General features: G+C 34.1%; 1 protein-coding gene across 4 annotated transcripts in view; it reads left to right on the forward strand.

The window, feature by feature from the left end:
* XPO4 (exportin 4) overlaps positions 1-13735 on the forward strand; it is a 125465-nt gene that overhangs the window by 44677 nt on the left and 67053 nt on the right. For 3 of the 4 annotated variants that reach the window (XM_057490356.1, XM_036910138.2, XM_036910139.2), the window contains 3 exons: positions 2271-2376; positions 7672-7813; positions 12723-12861. In XM_057490356.1, the coding sequence (XP_057346339.1) occupies positions 2283-2376; positions 7672-7813; positions 12723-12861 (375 nt within the window). In that variant the 5' untranslated portion in view covers positions 2271-2282. Of the gene's footprint in view, positions 1-2270; positions 2377-7406; positions 7562-7671; positions 7814-12722; positions 12862-13735 lie in introns of those variants that run through there. The other variant, XM_036910140.2, reaches the window with a different exon arrangement.

Below are 13735 nucleotides of genomic sequence, written 5' to 3' on the forward strand. Positions count from 1 at the left end.
GAGAGAGACATTGGTTGTGCTCAGGCCAGTTCAGGGAAGGTCAGAAAAGGCTGATGAGAAGGAGACTGAAGCAGAGTTGTGAAGGATGAGTTTGCATATCTGAAGAGGTAGGAGAAGAGTTGGACAGGTGGGGGTTCCATAGGTCAGTACTACCTTGGGAACTTTGAGGGGAAAATGCATATTTTTGGTGTAGACTCCTAGCCTGTTGAACCTTTGGGGGCTGGGAATATGTTTTTTTTTAACAAAAAAGTTTCTCAGGTTCCTCAAGGGAGGAACAACCTAAGACAGGCACAGTCGCAGGGGGCCATCTGGGGAGAAAATGGGGAGCAGCAGAGGTGAGGCTTAGAACCTCCCCCCTCATGTTCTGAGAGAAATCTTCTGCATACATGGATGTTTATTGCCCTCGTCTAGCTCGGATTAACACATAGTCTACAGGCGCACACCTGATCATCTACATTTGCTCTTACAACACTAAACTCTGTTTTCTACCTTTATCTTGTATCTACCTACCACTTCAGCATTTTATTAAAAATAATAATAATAGAGAAATGTGGTATCCACATATAAATCAAGTTTAAAAATCAAATGAATATTCATATTTGAACTGACTGTTTATAGTTCATAATGCATGAACAAAACCGAAAGTTTCTGTGATGACTGCCCTTGTACTGTTCACCATGTAACTTATTCACTATGTAAGAATTTGTACTCCATGTAAGAATTTGTTTGTTATGCATCAGAAGATTGGAGACTGACGAAAATTAGGCTTGGGGTGGATTAATGATTGTGCATTGAGTATTGACCCCCCTATACAGAAATTTATTGTTGTTAACAACTATTTGATCAATAAATATGAGAGATGCCCTCACCAAAAAAAAAAAGTTTCTCAGGACTTTATGATGCAGAAAACTTGATATTTGGAAACCATTACCAAGTCATTTTCAAGAAGAGTTTAAAGTTTTGGTTTTAAGAAACTTACTGCCCTATTGCCATGTCATGTATTGACTCAATGATTTTATTGTTCTCATGATCAACCAGTGGTTAATATGAACTTACTTTTAGATTATACTTTGTTATTTATGAAATCTGGTATTTTATAAGTAGAATATCATTCTTTGTTATATTTAAAGTATATTCAGACAGGTATTTTTTTTTATTAAGGTATCATTGATATACACTCTTATGAAAGTTTGACAAGAAAAACAATGTGGTTACTACATTCACCCTTGTTATTGAGACCCTCCCACACCCCATTGCAGTCACTGTCCATCACTGTAGTAAGGTGCCACAGAGTCCCTATTTGTCAGGCAGGTATTTTATTAAGGGTAGATATCAGAGTGTCCAAAGATTAGCTTTAGGAACTATTTTTGTTTGTTGAGTAACCTGCATATTAATTTGTAATATTATGCATGGTAGTGCTCTTTAAGGGTATTGAGAAGAAAGAACGTGTAGTTTGGAAATACCTGAGTAATCCATGGTTGATTGTGTTCATAGCAGTATAACATGTGGTAGTATTTGTTAATATGTTGTGTATTCAGGGTATAGTCAGCAGATATTCATGATGAAATATCTTGTAAAAACTCAACTTGTTGAATTAGGGGAAGTGGTGGGAATGAAGAATTTGCAAATTGAAGAACAGAATATTTATATTTATCATAATTAGCTGTCCACAGTGTTTATTAATAAAGCCTTTTAAAAAATATTAAAGATTCTTTAATTCTTTAATGGAAATATTTTCATTTTTGTCCAGAGAGCTGTAGAGGGTGCTATATCATTAGGAATAGAAGTGTGAACTGACTTTATTTAAGGATTTCTTTAGACTAGAGTATCAGAGTTTGTTAATTTCTCTTATGTACATTTTTTTTGACTATTTTAACTGAAATTAGAGTGACTAATGTTGCATAACTATTGATACAATTTTGATCTAATGTATTCAGTTGTAAAAGGTTTTTTATCATTTAGATTCTTTGAATATACTTGAAATTTGATTTCCCTACTTTACAATGGTTATCTTTTCCAAAATGTAGGCAACTTTAAGGATTCAGATCCAAACCTTGCCAGGAATTTCTTCCTTTATCCTGAAACCATATTTTAAATACTTACTATGAAGTTTTATACTGTAGTTCCTAAAAAAATTAAGCAAGAATATGTCCCCCATTGTTCTCCAAAAGTGAAAGTGTTTTCTGTGGTGGGTAGAAAGATTACTATTGTTCAAGCTTTCTTATTAAACAAGTATACTCTGTTTTGTGTTTCTGTTTTTAATTCTCAAGGCCCCACCTTCCATGGTCAATAATGAACAGCGCCAGCACGCAGAGCACATATTCTTATCATTTAGGAAATCAAAATCACCATTTGCAGTTTGCAAGCATATTTTGGGTAAGTATTCACTTCAAAAATGTTTTTGCATAATTAAATGTAGTTTTTCTGATTTGCAATTAGATATTTTAAGTTCCTTTTAAAATAAGCAGTTTTTTTATATAGCTATAACTTTCGATTAATAATCATCCTGTTGAAGTGACTTTAAAGGTATTCCATAAAGCCAGACAGAAAACTTAGTTTTTACTTTGGATTTTCTTCCCCTAAATAAAGTGTTCAATAATTTATTTTATTATTGACCATAGCATGAAGGCTGTTAATGGTGGGGAAAAAAATCCACTATTTTTTCAGTTGTTCTCAAGGATAGTATCATTACAAGGAGTATACTGCATATCTTATCCTACTGATTGTTTTTTGGAGGTTTCTACAATTTCTTTCTTTTAGTTGTGTTTTTTTTTTTTTCAGTTTTGTTCTTTTAAACCACATAGTTTGTATTCACCTTGCTTAGGAAGTATTAGTTCAGTATAGGCTATTACTATATATCCTTAAAATGCACCATTGATTTTTACTCTTGTAAAAAATGTTTTACAAAGACCTTATAGCTGACATGTATAGAAATAATCTCTTTCCTTTAAAAATGATTACAAGAATTTTAACTCTTGTCCAAATATGTAATTTTCAAAGATAGATATGTATATGGTCTTCTGCCTCTTAGATATTTATCAATAACAGTAAAAGAGATCTCATTGGTTATTGTTACTTTATAGCCTAATTTTTGTTGGCTGTTTTTCTTAATTAGAGCCATTTTTTGTAAGACATATTTAAGGCTCTGAAAGGCTAATTGAGTTATCCTTAACCATAAAATTGGTTAGTTGAGTATTAGGACCTAAAGTATCTGACCATCTGTTCATGTGCTTTCAGTAAGACTTACCTGTTAGCCACCAGTACTCTGGTTGCCAAATTGAAATAGCCTACAATTAAAGCTGTAGGTTATAAATGGGCTTATAAATGTGAGTTGTTAGGTTGGAGTGGAAAGAGCACTGGTGTAGGAACTATGAGATCCGGGGTACCTGCTGCATGGTATCAACTTGAGGAAGTCATTTAACCTCTCTGAGCCTTTTTTCATCTGAAATGGGAATAATGATACTATTTTCCTTAATGGACTTGGCTGTCTTAAGTTGTAGTAACATATAAAAACACTTTGTAAACAGGTAAATGTTGTGACCCCATTATTTCATTTCAAATGGCTTTTTAAAAATACGATAAACTTAAAAAATAGTTTGTTCTCTGTTTGCAAGGAGCTAGCAGTGGTGGTGAAGGTGGTCTGTCTCATTCAGGAGTTAGGTGATACCATTAGAGGAACAATTTCAGTAGGTACCTTTTCTAAATGAGGCAGTTTTGATTTTTTATTTTTGAGTGCTCAGTTTTTATGCTTGGGTTAATTTGGTTCTGACACTGAGAAAATTTGTTATCTTATGCCTGTGAAGAATACTTAACCCAATGTTAAATTAGAACAAGCAAAACTAAACATCAAGAACATTAAGAACTTGAGGGAGATTTACTTCATCCTTACTGCCTTGAAATTGTTCAGCATTACTAGATTAAGAAAACCATTGTGTTAAACTGGTAACCTAAAATAATTTGAGTCTGGTTTTGGTGGCATATGCCTTAACTACATTAACTAGGATTCCATCAGTGTTTCATCCGACTTACTATTGTAATTCAGTTGTCATTCTGTACTAGTTGGGAAATAGTTGATCTAAGTTACAAGTATTTTATTAAAGTGTTACTTGTTTATATCATTCTTTCCTTTTTAGAGTATGTATATTTTATGAAGTACTATTGCTTTGTTATGATTTGAGCTTGTTTTGGAACACTTGTTTTCCTGATAAAAATTTCTAAACAATAGTATTGCTAGTTTCAGCTATGCTTTAAATCAGTTTGGGTTTTGAGACATTAACTATTTAAAAGGTTGAGTGCATGTATTACAAGCATAATCATTAATGTACTACAAAGCCCTGTGTTACATTAATGTTTACATCTAAACTTCACAGAAAGTCTTTTAACTCCATACTCAGTTGCCACCAGCACAGAAAGGTTAATTCCTCTAAGAAGACTTCTCATACAAGTGGCAGTCAATCGCAGTTCAGAATTTTCACATTCTTGTTCGGGGATTATATGTCATTTTTATGGAATGTCGGGTAATATTCTAATGAAGGGGAAACTTTCTCTTTGCTTCTCTTTTCTGGGCTCTTAAAATTCTTCTTTTTCACTTCTAACTTAAGTTTTATTTTGTTTCTTATTTTTCCTCATTTCTCTTCTTACCCTTTTGATTTCATTCTAACTTTAATTTTTTGTTCTTTTCTGTATGTGTGTGAGCACACGTGTGTGCATGTTGCGTGCTTGTGCATTTTGTCGGAAGAGCACTTTCTTTTGGACTTCTTCACCTCAGAAGTCTTTGGCACTTAGGAATTTACTAGTTCTGCAGGGCCAAATGTTCCTTCAGAAAACCTGTGAGTTCTATTGTTGTTAAAGAAATACCTGCAGATAGTGAGATTGGGGCAACACTTCTGGAGCTAATTTGTTAGCATTCTTTTGCCCTTCTCTCAGGGAGAAGTGGATTTCTTTCATTTCTTACCTCAGATGTAGCCAAAACAAAATGAAACCTGAGACTTATTATTGGTTGGTGTTCTTATGTATCATTAGGCAGACTTTGGAGCTTACATTTACTTGTGCCTTGGACAGAAATCTCTGAGGCCAAAGGGGTGATTGTTAATAGCTGAATATCTGAGGCTTGACTACTAGGGTTTTAATTTTCTTAAAAAAATTTTTTTTGATCACAATTTGTGCTTTTCCTCTCATTTACTTGACTTTACCTTTCATCTTTGTGGCTCTGTCTAGTTTCAGATCGTTGACATGATACAAATGAATTCATTTACATAATTATTATTAAACTTACTGTGTGGTAGGAAATGAAAGCTTCCTGCTAAAGTGGCCTAAAATAATTTATCACCTAGCCAGTGTCCTAGTCAGTGGAAAATCATTCTAAAAGTATTAGAAATTCTAGATGAATTGTGAGTTCTTCATCAAGACCTTGCATTGTCAGACATCTTTACAGCAGAGAGCAAGAATGAGGCTCATGTATGTACATGTGAAGTCCTAATCTGTTAGTAGGCTTCTTAAGTTCCTTTTAGCATCTTTTGCACATATATATGCTATATAAGCACAATTTATAAAGGCTAATAACAGTTTTTATGAGAAAGTATAATTTGTTAGGAAAATTCTTTCTTTTCAATTTGTAATTTGGCTTTCTTTTTTCGGATTCCGCCCATCTTAGAGACAGCTTCTTATGGGAGTAGTAATTTAGAGATTCTTTATTTATGTCAAACAGGTATTCTAAGGAAAAGCTGTCTTGAAAACTTTTCTATATCATTCACCTTCTGTAACTGTCCACCTCCCGACCCTGCAAAAAAAAAAATGTGTGTGGGGGAGGGAGCAGGAAAAAAGGTCAGGATATAAGCACACACAGTGAGAGATGAGCATGTTTCCTTGCTCGTGAGACCCAGCAGGTGCTTGTTTGGTCTCACCTTCATTGGCATACTCAGGTAGGAGTGGATTAGTATTGTTGAAGGAACATTATCACTAGCTATGTGACCTTGAATTTCCTCTTTTAATCTCTTGGTGCATCAGTTTCTTCAACTGTAAAAGCAGGAATTAAATAAGCTGATCTTTAGAGTTCTATTTCTAAAATTCTGAGAGTCCCTAAGATTTTGCTACCTTGTTAAAACCCATGGTTAAGGATTTTAGGTTTCTTAAAATTTTTAGTGTTATAATAGAAAATGAAGATAGGCAAACAGCCATCATTTTTTTCAAGATGTTTATAAAAAGAGATTGTTTGAATTACCTTTATGAAGCAATACCATATTTTTCCTTAAGTGATCTACAGAGATATAACTGGTTTGTTTGAAATCGTTTTTGAATAAAACACTTATTTTTTTTCTCCTGAAACTTTTAAACACATTTAAAAAAATAGGTTTACATTTTTGTTAGGTTAGGAAAATTCTTTTTCAAATTTGGATATTTTAAGGTTTATAAATTTTTGTGAGTTTTGATTATCATCTCAATTAGAATTCGTGTTAAGATAGCATGGAATAATGAGATTTAAAACAAATAAAGGTCCAAATTGGTTCTTCTTATTAGCTTCGGTATGTTCAAAACTCCTATGTAGTAACCTAACGTGATAGGAATTTATGTAGGGTGTACATTTTCTCACACGTTTTTATAGCTAATTGTGTCAGGATCATTTGTAAGATTTTCAAATGACCTGAGTTTTACTAGGAGAGAAAAAGATGTGCCTGTGTATCTTCATGCTCTTCTGATAAATTCTTGAAGATGCCATGCTATGCCTAGAGTTAATTTCTCATGGCTTTCAGATACTCACGTCTAGTGATCTTGGCAAGTAACCTGGAGTCTAATCATAGACTTTTTATGGATTTCACATTATGGTTATTTTTTAGAGCTTCAGAAAATTTCTTTTTCCTGACTTCATTTTAACTGTTTTCTGCCTTTTGATAATACTGTTTGCAAACTGTAGTGGTATTGGTGAATAAAAAGAAAAAATAGAAAATTAATATAAAATACTTCTTAGGTATGTTAGTTTTCTATTTTTTCCCCCTCCTGATTCAGTTTTTAGTTCAGATACTGTATCTTGTTAGTTTAGGCTGAATTTTTCTAAGTGTAGCTTTGGGATTTTACTCAGTTTGATCAGTATTGCAATCAGAAAATTCACAAGAACTTCTCACCTTGTGTAAATTTTTTTTTTTCATTTGGAGAAAAATAACCTAAGTGTGACTGGGTTTATTTCTGAACTTGCTATTAGAGATGGGTCATCCTGCTGAAAGCCTCATTACTTGACAAACTGAAATATTTGAATAGCATGGCTCATCACAAATAGTAATGTTCAAAGAGTAGTTTATTAAGATATTTTTCAGTTACAAAGTTGTTTTGCACAGGGTGAGAATCTCTTAGGAAATATTCTGATTGCTTTATATTTTTATTTTTATTTTTTTTAAAGCTGTGTTATTTTTTAGTTCTTCATGCTTTGGAAGTAACAGTTGAAGAGAGGTGAGGAAAGTTTGTGAAAATTGTGATCGGTGATTAGCTGCCACCTGCCTGAGGTGTCTTCTGAGAGGAACTAACCTCTTTGTGGTGCTAGAGCAAGGTCCCTGGATTAAAAAAAGAACAGGTAACCATCTTATTCCTTGTCTGAAAAGTTCTGTTTTAAAATTAATAAATGAAAAGTGTTCAAGGGAAGATGAACTGCTGTTTAAAGTAAGTTTCTGATTTACTCCTCAGAAACAAGTAAAGTGGACTATGTCCTCTTTCAAGCTGCCACAGCCGTAATGGAAGCAGTTGTCCGAGAGTGGATTCTCTTGGAAAAAGGTAGCATCGAGTCACTGCGAACATTCCTCTTAACCTATGTTTTACAGAGGCCTAAGTAAGTACATGAGATACTGCTAAATACTTTTGCTGAGCTTATCCTTTTTGAATTTTTTTCTTTGTTTTTTTTCTTTATCTTTTAATGATAGATGTTTATGGTTAAGGTCTGTGTGGGACTCATGCTTTTAAAACTCATATACATGTGATTGTAGGTTGTTTCAGTACTAAATGAAATAATACTTTTATTTAAGCTCATGATAATAGGTTTTTGTTTCCTTGAAAAGATTGTGCTGGATGCTAAGTTTTTTGTTGTTTAGTTCTGATATTTTGATTATAAATAAAATTTGATCTTGGGCTCAGTTTAAAATCCTTTATACTTACTTGTCCTTTGTTGCTTGGTAAGTATTATGACATAGGTGAGTCATCAAAGGCAGGTGAGGGGGGAAAACCAAGTACCATTATCAAACCAAATGGTAGCTGCGCACACACACAGACACACACACATACACACAGAGATGCACATTAAAAAGGTTGTGAAAGAGAAAGCACCACAGTCTCTACCAGTTTCCCGTGGAGAGTGCTCCTGCTCAGGTTTGAGGAACGGGGTGAAAGTGAATGTTCTGTTCATCTTATACATTGTATTGCTTAAACATTTTACAAGATTGTATACATTTATTGCATATATGATTTAAAAAAACTTTTTTTGGAAAATTATTAGCCACAAGACTTTTGGGAGGAATTCATTTACTACTTACCTTTTTTTTTAAAGTCCCCCAAATACCAAGTCTTCTTTTAAAAAGAGGCAGTGCACATTGTATGTATACTGTTTGTGCAATTGAGTACTTTTTGCATATATGTTTATTTCCAAATTCTATGAAGAAAATGTTATGTATTAATGTAGTCAGGAATGCTGGTAACTAGGATTGTCGACTAATGCCTTTAGATGTGCATTAAACTTTAAGAGTCATTTAGAGCATACTGTCATACCTTTGTTCCTACTGACTGTTCATGAGCAGTCTCTTGGGTTCATAATATTTAATAATAATTACTGGCGTCAGTTCAGCTCTGTTAAGTGCTAACTGCTTTATATAAAGGAAAACATATGAGAAAAAGCCAAGGTTTACTTAGCTTATTGGCATTACAGGTTTAATGGGTGATGTGTTCTATAGGTGAGCAGATGTATGTGTATATAATGTGAGAGAAACATATTTTATATAACTTTTGTTTTCTGGTTTTAAGAGCATAAGGAAAAATTGCCTCAGTTTCAAACCATTCTCTTCTCCCTCTTGCTAGTTTTAAAAAATTTATTTAAATTTTAATGTGTTCTTTGATGAGGCCATTTGGGTGTGATACTAGCTTACCCTGGAGCTACTCATTTGTTACAACCACCCCCGTGGGAACCACTGAACCCTGGAGAGCTTGGTAGACTCAAATGTATGACAGATTCTGATTGTGTGTGTGCATATGATCTCTTATATTATCCAAAATAAACTTACTTTTAAATAATTGTGATTAATTCAGAAGCTACTTTAGAGTTGATTTATAGGGTTCCACATTGAAATAGCTCACTTGTATATTTTCTCATAAACTCATATTTTGGAGGAAAAAAAGCTTTCAGCAGAGTTGAAAGAATAGTATAATAAATATGCATGTACCCTTTCTTCAGCAGAAACCCAGTTAACATTTTGTACATTTGAGTTCTCCCTCAGATACATGCATTTTTCTCCCTGAACTATCTGAAAAGTGTGCTGCAGAAATGATGATGCTGCCTATGTGGGTATTCCGGCATGGCTTTCCTAGGAACATAGTCTCAATACTCATGATATGATTGGTATACTAATATTATCAAATATAATTCTCACTGTATATTCTGATTTTCCCAGCTGTCTGAATAACTTTAGTTATATTCTTTTCCTTCTTTAGTTATTTTTTTGTTCCAGGATTTAACCACAGATTAACACTGTATTTAATTGTCATGTCCCTTTAGTCTCTCTTTTGGGTTACTGATTTTGTTTGTTGAAGTATAGTTGATAACAGTATTATATTGGTTTCAAGTATACAACATAGTTACTCTGCAGTTACATACAATATTAAATCCTCACCCCAACTGGTGTAGTTGCTAGCTGTTAATATAGAAAGATGTTACAGAACTATTGACTATATTCTCTATGCTGTAGTTTCATCCCTGTGACTAATTTATATTATGATTGAGATTTTGTGCCTCTCTTTCCTCTCCACCTATTTTCCCATCCACCACACCCCTCCCCCATGGTAACCACTAGTCATTTAGGGTCTGTGAATCCACTGTTGTTCTGTTCATTTTGTTTTGATTTTAGATTCCACACATAAAATGTGGTATTTGTCTTTCTCCACTTGGCTGATTTCACTTAGCATAATACCAAGTCCATCCGTGTTGCTGAAAATGGCGAGATTTCTCTTTTATGGCTGAATAATATTCTAGTGTATATATGTACCACATCTTTATCCATCACCTATTGATGAGCACCTTGGTTGCTTCCATATCTTGGCTGTTATAAATAATGCAGCAGTAAACATAAGGGTGCATGTATCTTTTTGAATCAGATTTTGTTTTCTTCGGGTAAATTCTTAGAATTACTGGGTCATGTGGTATTTCTATTTTTATTTTTTTTTGAGAAACTCTGTTGCTTTCCATAGTGGCTACACCAATTTACATTCCCACCAACAGTGTAGGAGGGCTTCCTTTTCTCCACATCTTTGTCAACACTTGTTATTTCTTGTCTTTTGGATAGTGACTATTATGACTGGTATGAGGTGGTATCTCATTGTGGTTTTGATTTGCATTTCTCTAAGATTAGCAATATGGAGCATCATTTCATGTGCCTGTTCATTTAGCCATCTGTATGTCTTCTTTGGGAATATGTCTTTTGAGGTCCTCTGCCTATTTTTTAACTGGTTATTTATTTTTTCATGTTGAGGTTTATGAGTTCTTTATATATTTTGAATGTTAACTCTCATCTCTTTTGATCTAGAATAATTCTGCCTCTTTTTGTCTTTCATGACACAGATATTTTTACCTTGTAGCATGTTCTACAGTATAGCTTACATCAAATTAAAAGCTTTGGTATACTGCATAGGTAGAATACAACAGGTTATGTAGTATTAAATATTACATATGTTGTGTGTAGTTCTCATTACATGCACAAAATTTTTTCTTTCTATTTTTCCCTCCTAATTCAGATAAAACTTGCATAGAGTAAAATGGAGGGTACACTTTTTTTATAGAGGCAATATAACATAGTGGCTTCAAAAAGGGACTACAAGTCCCACTTTTGTCACTTATTAGCTCTGATAGATATTTATTATTATATATTATAAAATACATATAATTAATAAATTACAATTATGTAATCTCTGCATTAATTTTGTTTACTAGAGTGAATAATATTACTTTACTCAAGAGATTGTTGTGAGGACTGAATGTATTAATTTTTGTGAAGTTAGTTTGTATCCTGTGTATCCTGAAGGTGTTGTGTATCCTGAGTCTTGTGTATCCTGAGCCCTCAATAAATGTTAGCTATTGTTTATTTTTCTAGTAATTTATAATTCTTGCCAATAGAGATATTCAAAACTAACTTTATGTACTTTTCTAGTAGTAGTATTCAGCTTTATGCACATTCTGGTAGTAGTGTATTTGAAACTATTGAGTCCTCTCAAAAGTATAAAAATTCCTGTTGCTCAACTAATATTCTTATACATAATAAGATCTCTGCATTTATTTGCTTAACGAATGCTTCAAGCCTGTGTTTTGAAGGAATAGTTTTCACCTCAGTCTCAACATAGACATGTTTGTTCATTTGTGTACATGTCTAATAATGTCTGTTGTTTTGGGGGCATCCTCCTTTGTAATGACCAGGCATGTGTAGAGGAACTAGGCAAGGAATGCTCTCTGGAGAAAGTAGCATCGCAGTTTTGGCAGAGGGCATCCAAGTGCAGAGGCCTGGAAGTACATGAGCTTGTACCAGGAACTGAAACTTAAGCTGAGTATATCTGCAGCTTTGGGTATATGTGGGAGGAGTGAGATCAGAGAGGGGAGCAGGTCCCTGGCCATGAGGCACCTTAGAAGTGGGTAACCAAATCATTGATGTCCAAACCGGATACTTTTCAGGGTGAAAGAAAGCATTATAAACATGTTGGACAACAGGGAAATTGGGAGTGTCTCAGGAAAGCTGGGGTGGGTCACACAGTTTATAAACCATTTTAAGGGATTCGGGTTTTATCCCAATGGCACATGGTGGCTGTATCCTTGTGGTATTCTAGAAGCTGGATAATACAGTTCAGGATTATGTCTTCTGAGCCTTACCCTCAAGAAACAGTTGTGAAAGGCAATTCAGTCTCCCTGCCCTTGTGGTCTAATGGGCTTTGTAGAATGCTTCTCCTTGGGATCAGTGCTTCTGCTACCACACTGTGGAACAGAACTTGGAATGAAAATTTAAAAAGTTCTATTACAATCTGTTTGTTTCCATATGTTGTATCGTGGATAGCTAGCATGTTGCTTTTGTCACATTAGGCATGGACTTAAGATTACACTACTGGTTGGAGATGGACGTTAGATTGGAATTTACCTCTTAATTGGTAGAATCTTAATCTGGCTCTTAGTGAACTGACACACTTGTTGAACACTACCTAAAACAGCTAATGCTTATAGTTGCATGCTATGCACCAGACACAGTTTTAAAAACCTGTAGTCCTTGTAACGACTCTGTTACTGTTACCCCCATTTCACAGATGAGAAAACAGTCTTGCCCAGGGACACATACCTAGTAAATAATGGAGGATGGGTTTGAACACAGGACTTCTGGCTTTGGAATCTTTGGCTAATCAGTTAGCTGACTGGTATTATTAGTACCTTCAAGCATAATGAGAAATTTCTGAGTATTTTTATATTAGATTCATATAAAATTTTTCACGATTTTTGTGTTTTTCAGCCTCCAAAAATATGTTCGGGAACAGATTCTATTAGCAGTAGCTGTAATTGTAAAACGAGGATCATTAGATAAATCAATTGACTGCAAAAGCATTTTTCATGAAGTCAGCCAGTTGATAAGTAGTGGCAATCCCACTGTGGTAAGTGTGCTAATTATTTTTATTTATAAATACTAAGAAATGTTTGTACTACACAAATAGCAATGGTAATGGATATCTGCATAAAAGAAAATGCACAATCTAAAAACATCAAGCAGTTTTCATCTTCTAGTCCTTTTTTGTATGTGCACATACTATAGATATAGAATACTTTGCTTTTTCATTTGATTCTGTTTTTCCATGTTTCCGTAGTGTTCATAATCATGTTAATGGTGTAAAATATTGGAAGCTAATATGCTGTAATGCTTTTAACCATTTCTTTTATTGAATATTTCTCCCCATTTTTAATAAAATGTGTGACAACTGCTAGTGATAATAGAAATGTTTGAATAAAATACGAAATGATATCTGACACAACAAAGATTATTAAATGTTGCTATACAAATATGTCAAGGTGTTATTGTCCTCTGGGGACCATTGCTCTTGACTAAAATGCTCTGGGGGAGCCTGACTGTTTTTTTTCCCCTTTCAGTTTCCTGTCTACCTTTTAAGAACTTATTGTGCTAAGAGTGACTCTGTCAGAGATAGGAGGGGTTGGAGTTGGCATTAGTGATGAGCTGTGATCCTCTGTTGAACTATTGACTTTGATCAGCTGAATGATATTTAATTCAACATAGAATTCAGCTTGGTAATACTGGACTGTTCTGATTCTCAGTTATTTAATCTTTAAATATTTGGGTAGTTTTTTTCACTTTCCCTATTTTCTTGCATCATTTGAAAGATATGTGTGTGAGGCTATACACCTTACAACTCTTTATGAATCCTTTACATCTTCAGTGGCCCCTCCGTAGTGGCATGATTTTAATAACTGTTTTGTTGTTGTGGGGTTAGGGTGTATTGGTTCCCGCTAGGAGGG

This window comes from Manis pentadactyla, chromosome 2, assembly GCF_030020395.1.
Source record: "Manis pentadactyla isolate mManPen7 chromosome 2, mManPen7.hap1, whole genome shotgun sequence".
Lineage (NCBI taxonomy): Eukaryota > Metazoa > Chordata > Mammalia > Pholidota > Manidae > Manis > Manis pentadactyla.